We start from the raw sequence: 13,204 nt of genomic DNA on the forward strand, positions 1-13,204 counted from the left end.
TCATTTTTTGGGTGTTAGACGACAACTTGATTTATTTTTTCTGTCCCCAAAAAAACCAAAATTATATGAGTGGAAGAAGACAACCGTCATTTTTTTTTGCCGACCAACAAAGAAATTATATGAAGCTGGCTGGAAAGAAAAAAAAAAAAAAAAAAAAAAAAGTTTAATGTGTGGGCTTGGAGAGACAAAAAATAATTGAAGAGAGATAGATTTTGTCTTCTTTGTGGGGGTGGGGAAGTGAGGATATGTAACACGACAATTTTGTTCTGTTCGATGCACCATGTTAGCTCTGTCTGAGTCTCTCAGAGTATAGGACAATGAAGACTTCTATTGCATTATTGATTGATTAGATGTGGAATGATTAGATGTAGAAGAGAGTAATGTTATTTAGTATATTGTTATACAATTGTCGTATAATTGGGATGATGGGGAAATAAAAATTATTCATTGATTTTTTTTATTTTTTTTATTTTTACAAGTGTTTGATCTAAGAACTGATTTTTGCTGATATATTAAGTTGTAAAGGTAATTATGTAAAGGTAAAAACTATTTCTGTATTTTGATGTGTTTTGTGTTTTGATTTGTCTTGAAAACAGAAAACAAAGACAAATAAACATGGTAAGATGTTCGTGTTCTAAATTGGCTGCTTTATTTCTTACCAATTGATCAAAGCACACTAAGAAAGACAGCAAAAACAAAATTGCACCCATACAAAATCATATCTAAGACTAAAGTTACCAACTTCAAATGAAATCATCTCTTCTGAGCTTGCTGAGGGGTGGTGGAGGATACTTGATCCGGGTTGTGCTGTTCTGCATTTGTCCGATTGAGAGTTGTCACTTTTTCTGCCTCAGCTTTCTCAAGCAAAGCCTGTTGATGCATAGTTTTCATCATATCTTTCATTGTCTTCTCCTCTCCTTCAAGTTGCATTTTCATTACAATCTCAGCTTCTTTGTCAATTGGCTTGAAGTAATCTTCAATAGCAGCCTCCTGAAAATATAATATTTTTGTTACACAAAAGAATCAGGCTTACATGGGAAAGAAACAGAAAGAAAAGAGATATAAGCCAAATGAAATAATTGAGCATCTCCAATAGTAGGTACATGTCTCATTCAAAAACGACTAGAAGGCATATGCTCTGGCACCAGCAAAATTTAGCAAATCATAGATACACATTATCCAAACCATTTAGTTTCCTTCACATCTCAAAATTCTGAGACCAACAATTGTGAAATGTTTCAAGCATAGAATGAAACAAATTGTGAGATTGACAAATCCTTACTGGGATTAGCATAGTTTAGACATAAGGCACCCATCATAAGTCTAGAGGACACCTTCTACAAAAAGTCTGAGAAATTGTGAGGTGTCAGAAAAATATCAACTAAATGTTTTCTATATGAGTGCTACTGTTAAGGCCTTTTTCTTTGGCTAATAGCGCCAACTATACCTAATATATTACTTGAAAACTCATAGTTTTCAACAATAACAAAACATGGCCACTTCGTTGTAACCTTTAGGGCGCATTTTTTCGTCATTCAGGAAACTTAACTAACTTTTCTTCACTGGGAAACTCAAACACAAACAAAGCGTGGCCTAGAGATATCAAAATCAGGCGAGTTTGTTGCTCTGTTTCATGCTTAGTATTGATGAATGGAGACTCCTCGTATTCATACTGTATTGACAAAAAACAATCCAAATGAAATCAAGTACTGCTTGTAAAGCAGAGTCTCAAATAATCATTTGTCAAGTAACCCCACGCCAGTGAACTGAAACTTACTGTTTCTTCAAGCTTCTTATTTAAAGTTTGCATCTCCTCAACCATACGGCGAACCTCCCCCAAAATAGCCTTCTCTGGTATCTTTCTCAAGGCTGCCTTCCTTTCTTGTGCCTGGACACAGCGGAAGAGCATGTAGGTAAAAAAGCATATTTAGACAAAACATGTTTACCATAAGAATGTGAATGCTCAAAATAATAGAATCAGATAAGCAACAGTAGCAGGAAAAAAAAGGCTGTGAATTAAAGTCTGATGCTAATAAGTTTTTTCTTCCCATTCCCATATAACCTATTTTATTATTTTTTTTAAAAAAAAATGATTCTCAATTCTGTCATGGAAGAAAAAGTTTCATCTCCATCAAAACATGTATATCCCACACAAAATTAAGCTTTAAACAGGATGAACTTGCATCCATTGAAAGTAATGAACTGTAGGGACCATTTGACAGATTTGAATACTTGGGATTCCCTTCCATTAAACAATCACCGTCATTCTTCATCTTCTTTGAGGATGCACAGGTACAATTGCATATCAAACCCCACCAATACAAATATTATGGCTTATCTTACAAAAAGTAGCAAACCCCCACTCCCAACCAAAACAATTAAAAAATAAAGAGAGAGGGAGAAAAAAAGAACACATGAATTCCCAGAAAGGATCCCTTATAATTAAAACACCTACTTCTAAGTGTGTCACCAAGAGGCAAAAATTACATGAGGCAAAAGCAAAAGTAGCCAGAGAACTGAAGAAAAGGAGGAACAATCATAGCCAGAGCACTGGAGAAAATGAGGAACAATCATATGAGTCAAGAGGTCATCATGCACATCTAAAAAGTTTGGAAAATTGTCTGGTTCTACCTCTTCAAACGTTTAATTTTGACAAAGTTGATCATTTGATATGAAAAGACATCAAGGACAGGCAAGTTTACAAAGGAAACATGCGCATTTTCACTTTTAGCCCTAATAACCACATTCACAGAGCCTTTTGAGGCCATGTATTTTTTATACAGATTGCTCGTTTCTGTAATAGAAATAGAGCAACAAAGCCCAAAGATTTCATCAATGAGAAAACAGTAATTCCAAGGACAGCACTATCAAATGAAGTTTAATAGGAAAGCCAGCAGAGAGCAAGCTATAATATCTACGTCTTCCTCAATTAACAGCCTGCATATCAGAAGATTGTTTATGCAAAACTTATTTTATTCTTGTCAACCACCTCTTTTGAGCCTTAGCAATACATTTTCCTTAATTAGCTTATGAGAGGTACATGTTACCAAGTGCATAATGAATTTGTATTTTTTGAGTTACACCATATCACCTACCTCATTAGTTCTAAACTTTCTGATGCATTAATGACCAAGGACGCAAGTTATATCACCGATATCACCTGAAACCCCTTAGTAACTAAGGTGAGGAATGTTAAGAGAAAGGAAAAAAAAAAATGCATTTTACGTAGTATTTTCCATCAACTAGCAAAGTTGACTCCATAATATGCTTACTAGATAGGTTTGTAGCATCTCTACTATCAACCACCAGATATCCTATATGATGCTTCCTAAATGAAGTTAGTACTACTTGTAGTATAAGCCAATCCATGCTGCTCACCAAGCAGATGTAGAGACAATCAAATGGGGCATCTTATACAGCCCAATCAGAGATTTAAGAGGCCCTAACGTATAGATATTTTATATCTCAACACTCATTACATTTAACAACTTTTGAAGGGCTACACGTGAAATATGTACCAAATGCAGCTGTATATATAAATTACCAGGAAAAGCATAGCTGTCACCAGAAATCATGTTCAATATTAATCTTGCTTGTTAAAAAAAAGGAAAAAGAAGCAAGAACCACGCATATATGAGCACACATTTTTATAGAATATCAAGAAAACATTACATAAAAGAAATAGAATTGTACGCAACACCTGTTTGATTTGTTTCTCAAGCTGCAACCTAAAATTTCGAATTCTGCGCTCTTCATACCCAGACAGGACTCTCACATAAAACAGGGCTTTCCTTCCAAACTCCAGTAGCTTATCCATACTAATTCAACTACTGAAATTTCAACTTTTCCTGCATAAATTGTAGTAAAGGTTACAAACGTTCACTTAATTCAACAACATCATTTTCTCTGAATTTAAATTCATAGATTTAGTGTACTATACAAATTTCAGCTTTAATTTGTTCGGTTGCCAAGAAAATATAGGAAAACCGAATAGATTAAGGAACCATTTTGTTTGCATTTTTTTGCAAGTAATTTTGGTACTCTAATTTCACTTTCAAAAGCAAGAAAGCCCAACCAGTAAAGTACGTGCGCACTAAAATCATTCACCATGTTTCCGACTTTCAATCCCAATAGCTATTGCTACCGCTATCAATCCCAATGGAACGACTTACAATCCTAGTAGCTACTGGTGTTACTATTAATCTCGGTATACTACAATCATTTCACATTTCTTGGTAGCTACTGCTACCGCTATTAATCCCAGCAATACCGCTTTCCATCCTGACTACTGCTACTGCTATTATTCCCGGTAATACCACTTTCCATCCCAGTAGCTACGGCTACAACTATTTTTTTATTTATTTTTGATAAGTAAGAAGGGCGCAATTCTAGTACATAGGAAATAAATAAGAGAATGTCTCTAAGTAGAAGAAGAAAAGAGAACAAGAAGGACAGAAAAACTAATCACTAAAGGACGTAAACAAGCAGCTGTCCAAGTGAAAAGAGAAAAGAAGAAAAAGAACTTTGAGCTCCTCTAAAGTCCTCTCTAGGTCCTCAAAGCTTCTCGCATTTCTTTCCCTCCACAAACACCACATAAGGCATACAAGGACCATCTTCCACACCATAACACTCCGAGAACAACCTCCCGTCCACCAACAGGCAAACAAGTCTGCCACACTATTAGGTATAACCTAAGACAGCCCAAAGCGGCTGAAAATAGCTATTATTTCCAGTAATACCGCTTTTTTTCTTGGAATCTACTGCTACCCTATCAATCCCGGTGGCACCGCTATCAATTCCGGGGGCATTGCTTTCATCATCAATTTACAATCCCCAGTAGTTAAAGCTATCATTATCATTGTGGGCAAACCCAGTAACTAACACTATCATTTTTCTCATTTGTTCATAATCTGCCACGAGGAATACAACTCCTCATTACAAAATATTTACTCGCTTCTTTCACAGAATACAACTCCACAATTCGTTCACGAATGTATTGTACCATGCTCATGAAACATATTTTTCACATGTGAATACAACAATTCATAATCAATAGTACATAAAACTAACCAGTTTCCAATCTTCACATTTCTTCAAATAGAAGGATTATACAATGCAGAATTTCTTTCATGCCAACATAAGAATAAAAAGTACGCAACCTTTCTTTTGTCAGTTTTCATAAACAATATTTTTAACTGATTGTCAGGGTTTTGAGATAGTTTACTTACCTAGAGAGCCGGCCCACCTTGTACATTTCCAGCCTTTCACCCCTAGTCCTGGATTTAACGCATAACCTTTGTTTAGAGAAGTTTCTTCAAATCAAATCCTTCATAATTTAATGAGAATCATGCTGTCCAGAATTTCATTTTCTGGACAGCACTTAGTTTTCTCCTCATTATACTCACAGCATAGGCTAAAACAAGTTAAACATTCAACCAAGACCAACCAAATCCTTCAAACAAAAAACCAGTACACTGCCTTGAGGAGAGCATTCTCAACTAGTATAAAGTAAGATCCTACAAAACAGAATAGCCAGCTCCTCCTACATGTCCTTGTTAAATCAGTGTAATCCATTTCGAATTTATACATTGCACCTCATTAATTAACTAGAAATATCACACAAGGTTCTTTGAGGATAAACAAAACAGCACCACAACAGTAAAATCAACCCAACAGCCATAATCCATGAGCAACCAGTGTAGGTGTATCTAACATAACTCAGGTTTCCTAAAAGTTTCAGCAGCCCTGCATATACTCTGCTTTCCATGTCACTAAATTGAAATATGGCTACTACAATAACCCCAAGTGTTGAGAATAATATTAGGCAGCAGATATTTCTTCCAAGTAGATAGTTTTCTAAAAATTTCCAGCCTTAAATTCATGAGTGAATCCTGCACTTGGCTGCACTAGCTATCAATATTCTGTCAAAATTCCAGCAAACTGAATGCCAAGGAAATACTAATATTCTCCTCTCAATCTTCATATTTTTCCACAGCCAAAATCCATATTTATTAATTCATTCAGCTACAATTTCTTTTACGCATACAGGGCAGCTGTGGGAGAATTGCCTAACCCACAACACTTAGCTTAGCTTATTGGAATAAAAACGTATTACCTAAACAGAATGAGATAACCATAATCTATGGTTAACTCTCCATATTCTTTTTATTGTCTTTTCTCAAGTAAGCTAACGAATTGAGCAAGGATGAAAGTTGGAAAAAATCTCCTTACCGCCAAACATGCACATCATTTTTCAGTTTAATGGATCTCTTAAACCAGCATATAATGATTATAAAATAGAGCCCAAAATGGATTCTAAGGCAGCCAAGAGAAATCTAAGTTCCACAAATATATGAATCTGTTCATTAGTCTTGCATGTACCATTTTGTACCCATTTTAGTAATGAACATATAATCTATTAATCTGTACACAATACACTTTAACCATCCACAATACTTCACTGCCAAATCAAACTTTCCTCTTGCGTGCAATAATTTTAACGTATCTTCTGTTCTGGCTATCAACTTAAACATCAGAGATCAGGATATTCTTGAGAAGGACTAAGTAACAGAAAGAATTTTCATCCTTAGCTCAAAGAGAGCATCTTATGTAAGAAGTGATTTCATCTATGCAAAATTTTTCCTGTCCAGCCCATTATACAGAACATAATTCATCTCAGTTCATGATAACCAGATTAATAGAAACAAACTATTAAAGTTTCAGAAATCCAGTTGGATGTGGCGTCAGCTAGAGCAGTAGTAATTGCCGAAAAACTTTCCTAAACCAGAACTAAACCTTCAGACTCATACTCACATTATCTTTCAATTTCAAACAAATCGGGTACTCCACATGCTTAAAGAATTTCAACATCTCATCCAAGGAGCTTCGGTTACTCCCAAACAATCAAGTTGTTTGCAAGTAAAATTCTACCATAACCCACTACACAGTACACACACTGACACAGATGAACTCCCAGAAATGAAATAACATTCAAATTATGCAGAGAATGGGTTTTGGGTTCTACTGCAAAATCTCCCAATTTCTTATACAATTAACTAAATATCCAATCAGGCAGCAAGAACCAGTACCCATTCAGAGATTGACCCAATCCCAGCATCAACATCCCATTTTGAAACAAAATTGGTGATGCTCCATGGGGGTTTTTCGGTTTACAATCAAGGTTCCAAAATCTACAGAAAATTTTCCCAATCTAATAACTTGCATCAAAAAGACATTACCCGACACTAGCAAAACTCAAAATCGAGAATCTGAGAGAGTGAGCAGGGAAATGGGGAATATACCGGAGAGAGAGAGAGAGAGAGAGAGAGAGAGAGAGAGTCAAAGGGAGAGACCAGACCTTGTAAACGCACAGCTTTTGCTCTCAAATTCTCCCTCTCTCGCGCCCTTCTGCCTCACTGATCTCTGGAAGAGCTGAGAAAACTCCTCTGCCAATAACCCAGTCTCCGGTGTTGCTTCAGGCGACAGCGCACTACTGTGCTGTCCCAATCTTTTTTTTTTTTATTTGAAATATATCTTTAATAATCCAGTCTCAAAATCTCTCGGCCCACTTGATTCAAAATTATGTTGAGTTGGCCCATTATCAAAACCCAAACAGGGCTAAAGGTCCAAAACTTGCAATGGGGACCATTAATTCCATTTTTAAGCCCATTGACGTAAATTCACAAATCAATTTCTGAATGAATTGGGAGAAATCTATTCAATGAACTTGCTGATAAATCTTAAAGTCTCGTTTGGTTTGTAAAATGGATATTCCATTAAAAAATAAAATAGTTATTACTAGGAATAGAAGAATAAAATAGAATAGTTTGGTAACAATTTATATGCTTTAATTGGAATTAAACCAAAATTATTAGAAAACTCCTCACTATTTTTCTTTTTTTTTTTTTTTTTTTTTGAATTGTTCGACGAGACTTGCAATAAACCTTTTGGTTGAACGGAATGGGATTCTCTCCATTTCAAAGAAAATTGAGAGAAAATGGTTAATGCAATATAGGAGGGTAAAATGGTCTTTTTGATATTTTTGATTTTTTTTAAGATCTTTAATCTTCTTGTTTTGCCTAACCGGTTTCTATCCATTTCAAAAAAAAAAAATGAAGAGGATCCTTTTGGTGGTCAAATGAGTTTGCGGGTTGTCCTTTGGTCTCCCACTTTGACCCTTTTTTCTGTCGGGCATACCCTTAACCCTCTCTCTCACAAAGTACTAACATATATATGCCTCATGCCTGGATTGTAATCTTGAGGAGCTTCATTTCCTAGGCCCATGTTCCAGTTTTTTTTTTTTTTTTTTTTTTATAGGAATTTGAACTCTGTTGGGAGAAAAATTAAAAAATAAAATAAAAAATCAGTAGGAACTTGGAAGTGTATAGAATTGTAACTTGACTAATCATTTTGGAGCGAAGCAATAGTGTAGATGTAATTAGCACTTTTTCTGAGTCGTTACATCAAGACATTAGATAATGGTCTATACTAGTGGTTGAAGAATTTTTCAGTGACTATGTCCATGATCAGAATTTTTCACTTGTTTAATGTATCAGCCCTCACTCTTAGGCCTGGTGTCGAACGTACATCCTCGTTTGACCTAGGGACGTTGTCGAGCATACAAACTCACCCGACCGAGGTTTGTCATACAAAAAATAAGAAAAAATCACAAAATAAAAAGACGAAAATTGAAAGTTCAACATTATTTTCTCTTATTGGCATTAAAGTTCACACATTTTTTTCAACAGAATCATTAACTACATAGGGATGATGCAAGCCAAAATCTCCAACTATACTTGTACTAAGCTTTAAACAAAACTCCACACTTCTCCACAAACACAAATCTTAGGTTCAATTCATAGCAAGAAAAATATTATCAATAGCTTAATTTCTATCTCATGCTGCAACAGCAGTACCCATAATCTCCATCTTCAGAGCTGGGCTAATCTGCTGATATCAACTGGGTAAGCATCTGATGCAGACTGAGCATTATAAGCTCTCCTCCCTACAATTGCATTCCCTGCCTCAGTTGGATGAAAAGCATCCCAAAAGAGGTACTCATCTCTGTTCTGGCATGGTGTTTGATATGGCAGACATGTAATCTGCCCATTGTTCCTCCCTACACCGCAGCACCCGGCATTCGTAACCCGGAAACCTAAAATTCGTCGGAGAAAATGTTAAAATATTGATTAAGATGATTCGGAGGTCACAGAATGAAAGTTATTTACCATAAGATGAAGGGCTGCTAACGATATCTTGGAAAATCCCGTAAGAGTCAACAAAGATAAATTTTGCATCTGCAAGATTGCTGTTGAGATCATTGACAAGAGATTTCAACTTGTTGTTGAATATTTGGAGGGCAGAATTGATTCTTTGCACACATGTTGACCCATCAGGGCTATTTTGAGCCAACTCATTGGGGCTACACCCTATTTGACCAAGTCCAAACAAGACCATTTTCCTTGCTCCATACTGATACAAAAGCTGTAACATAGACAAAACATATATATCAAAGAACATGAAAATAATTTTAAGGAAAAATTTAAGAGATATAGTACTGACCCTTAGTTGCTGAGAATAATCTTGAAGAAGAACATCAGCATATTGTTCAGGTGTATATCTGTTGCTGCTGGAGTAGTATAGGGGCATGAAATAGTTGTTAAGGTAGTCATTGCTGCCCATTCCAATTGAGTATATACACTTGCTTAGATAATCTGCAGCTGAGTTTTCATCCCCAAGTAGGTTTACCACTTGTGAAACTGTATTTTGGTAATTTTGCACCTGCCCGCTAAAGCTAATCCGGCCGCCCTACAAGTAAAAGGAATTTGTAAGTGAACTATAACGTTTAGAATAATTGGAAAGTCTAATCTATTTAATTAAATGGGACTCTGGCTCGATATCATCCGAACCCGACATCCAGATACGAAAGAAAGTGTAATGTTTAGTTTGGTTACCAGTTGCTGCCCAGTTTCCTGTCTAATTCCCGCTGCAGCTGATGCATAGTTCACTCCTTTGAGTATGTCTTGGCCACTTGCACTTACATAGGGAGGTATATAATCGTCAAAGCCCAAAAGCTCAGCTGCAGGCAGATGGAAAAGTACACATATATAGTTTAGCTAAATATTATGAGTTTAATATGCTCAAGCTTGGTATATTTTCACATCCATATAACTATTTAATTTCTAAATAATGTACATGTTTATAATATACATAGATGGTAATAAATATATTCAAGGAAATAAAAATTAAAAGGTACTTCTCATACAGATCTGGCAACAAAGTTTTCTTACCACAATTTACTTATCTTTTTTTCCCTTACTATTTTTCCAAAGGGAAATTAATGAAGGTGTTAGCTAGCTAGTTTCAGATTTAGTGCAGGCACCAAAACCATGTGCAACAGTGCAAGGAAATTAAAGGGCAGCAGGCACACACATCAAGATATATAGAAAACGATAGCTTCTTCATTAAATTGTGTTTGAATATGCATAAAACTGGGATTTATTACATTAGAAAGGAAAAGACACATGCATGCCTTTATTAAATGTACTTTATTACACCATGTTCATTTTTGGACCACTATATTTTATATTTTAAGAAGTTGAACTAATTAAAAAAAAAAAAAGAAAAAACCCTATATTTTCTCATTTCTTCAGAACATGAAAGGAAGTCGGACGAAGATTTTTTTTTTTTTTTTTTTTGACAAGAGAAAAAAAAATATTTAATAACTTTCGCTATATCCGAGAATCTCAGATAAATAGAGGAAAATGGGAAAAACTTTTTTTAAAAAAATCAGGGCTAGCTATCTGACAATTTGAGTGCTCCCAATAGGGTCATTGGATTGGCTTGTTGATCACCTTTTTCTTTTTCACTTTAACCATGCATGCAAGCAATTAGCAAATCATATATGCTTTTGGTAATGGTGCTTTCTCCTGAAAAACTCCCTATTGTATGCATGAAATTAAGCTTGAATTTGTCACTATATAATATGCATCCTCCAACATTGATGTTTGTGTTTTGCTAACTAACTAAAGACATGCAAGAAATACTGACAATTTTTACGACAGTCTGCACGCAAACTCGACATGAAACTAGAGAGTTAGAAACCGCTCACCAATAACGTCGACCGTAGTTTTTCCATTGGAGAACCGTCCGGTCGGTCCGCCGGGGAAGTCGATCCCATATGGCAGGTAGTTGGCTCTCGCCAACGATTGGAGTTGGTTGTTATTGCCGTTATCCACCAAGGAGTCTCCAAAAATGAAGTAGCATGGTACTTGAGGGGCCGCTTGTGCCGTGCACCATATATTGATGAAAAGCAACACTATCCCACACGCCACCCCCATTTTCTTCAGCTCCCTCGCCATAGCAGAAATTTTGTAAAAGCCACGAAAAAGAACAGAAATGGGAATGGTGGGGGTGTTTGTGAGAAAGAGAGAGAGTGATGAGGAATTTAAAGGCTATGGGTAAAGTATTTATAGAAGGGAGAGAAGAAGGAAAAAAAATGGGCATGTTTTTGCTTTTACAGTTGAGGGAGTTGGTTAGAAGCATTAATTTCACGCGGAGATAATGTGAATCGACGACCGGCCGTATGGCACAGGGCCGGCGCTGCCTGCCACCTCTCTTCCCTCTGATATTCTTGTAGGTTGAAAACTGCAGTAGATTTGATTAGTTGGGTACGTACGTAGTAAAGTAATCAAGCAATGATGCCCAACGTAATCACTATGATTAATTAGCAAAAAGATGGAAAACAAACAACAAGTACATATTCAAGTGTAGAAAACTACGACACTTAGCAGCGGATCAAGTAAACTGTCACGTCTATTAGTAAACATGCATGATAAATGTTATGTAAATTATTTTATGACATTTTATATTTTAGTGGCCAACATGCATGATATGTGCCACCTGAATTACCTACGTACCACGTTAGTTTGTAAAAAATTTATAATGAATATGATTATATATAGTATCCTTAGTTAGTAAGACTTGTAAGTGTGTGTTACTCGAACCTAATTATTTGTATCTGCATTTGGCCGAATGTTGTGGCTACGTTTTTTGCTGATAATTTTTGACTCGACCCACGATTCTGACACGAACTCAACATAAAATTAAAAAATTATGATTGTAAGGATTTTACTCATTTAATTAAAGGGATTGGGTTCTGATTGACGTATGTAATCTTATACACGTACTTTGACACAACCTAAACTCGACATGAACTCAATACGTACAAAATATAAAGATCCATTTTGTAGAGCTTTAATCTCAATTACTTGAACAAGTAAATTAATTGTTGTATTAGTTTTGCACATGCCTCTCGTTATTATCATCTATATATATATATTCGTGGGTAGGTACTATTTCTACCAAAAACCAACTACCCTAAACCTAAAATTATGGGTTGAGCCTTCACTTTTTTGACCATTTGTTTGCATTATGCATCTGATGATCTGTCCATGGATGTTGAATCCGACCGAAACAAACACTACTTGGATTTTCGTAAAACAATTTCTTTTGTTTTTATACGAAAACAAGATCTCAAAGCCCCCAAAAAAAAAAAATTAAGAAAAAAAAAAACGTGTGGTAACATGCATTTTCCTAAACCTTAAACAACGTCACGTACAAGTAGTTATGATACTATGTTAAACTTATTACTAATATATAAATTAGGAAAGAATAACTGATGCAAAAGCAAAAGCCAAAAAAAAAAAAAAAAAACACAAAAAAAAAAAGCCACAAAAATTTAGAGTGATTCAATCTCATAAGGGTCTGTTTGGGATTACGTTTGAGAGGCTTAAAAGTACTTTTAACACTCAAAAAGTTCATTTGAAGAAAAAAATACTTGTTTGGTAAAAAAAAAATTAAAAGCGCTTTTAAGGGTCCAAAAAGCCTAAAAATAATCAAAACGCAATTCTGACAAAAGCTTCAAATGAAGCTTTTGCCCAAAAGCTCTATTGTTCAAACGCAATCCTAAACAGGCTCTAGTCTACATGAAATTAAGAGCTTGATAAGACTATATTTTTATAGACAGAAATTTCTTCCTAACCAATCTGGAGCACATTAAATTCTTAACCTAATTAATAGCAGTTACTAACTTATAGACTAAATTTAATGTGCATTTTATATGTTTATAGACATTTGGCACTATTTTAAATAGGTTAAAAGATATTTCCTCAAGACTAGTTTGGAGAAAATTTGTATCATATTT

General features: G+C 35.3%; 2 protein-coding genes across 4 annotated transcripts; both read right to left on the reverse strand.

Annotated features, from left to right (window-relative positions):
• Positions 1 to 630: 630 nt before the first annotated feature.
• LOC132173064 (uncharacterized) lies at positions 631 to 7,503 on the reverse strand. Of its 3 annotated transcripts, none has more exons than XM_059584628.1 (5): positions 7,358 to 7,503; positions 5,229 to 5,276; positions 3,701 to 3,848; positions 1,778 to 1,888; positions 631 to 990 (listed from the first exon to the last, which is right to left on the reverse strand). In XM_059584628.1, the coding sequence occupies exons 3-5, from the start codon at positions 3,815 to 3,817 to the stop codon at positions 754 to 756; spliced, it is 465 nt and encodes a 154-aa protein (XP_059440611.1). In that variant the 5' UTR covers positions 3,818 to 3,848; positions 5,229 to 5,276; positions 7,358 to 7,503; the 3' UTR covers positions 631 to 753. The 3 variants fall into 3 exon arrangements, with proteins under 3 accessions (XP_059440611.1, XP_059440612.1, XP_059440613.1); XM_059584629.1 differs by lacking the exon at positions 7,358 to 7,503 and adding an exon at positions 7,302 to 7,320; XM_059584630.1 differs by lacking the exon at positions 5,229 to 5,276.
• A 1,184-nt stretch (positions 7,504 to 8,687) lies between these two features.
• LOC132170481 (GDSL esterase/lipase At5g45670-like) lies at positions 8,688 to 11,428 on the reverse strand. Its single transcript, XM_059581472.1, has 5 exons — positions 11,111 to 11,428; positions 9,954 to 10,078; positions 9,562 to 9,807; positions 9,228 to 9,483; positions 8,688 to 9,154 (listed from the first exon to the last, which is right to left on the reverse strand). Exons 1-5 carry the CDS (start codon positions 11,358 to 11,360, stop codon positions 8,931 to 8,933), a joined length of 1,101 nt encoding a protein of 366 aa, XP_059437455.1. The 5' UTR covers positions 11,361 to 11,428; the 3' UTR covers positions 8,688 to 8,930.
• Positions 11,429 to 13,204: the final 1,776 nt, after the last annotated feature.

This window comes from Corylus avellana, chromosome ca2 (genome assembly GCF_901000735.1).
Source record: "Corylus avellana chromosome ca2, CavTom2PMs-1.0".
Lineage (NCBI taxonomy): Eukaryota > Viridiplantae > Streptophyta > Magnoliopsida > Fagales > Betulaceae > Corylus > Corylus avellana.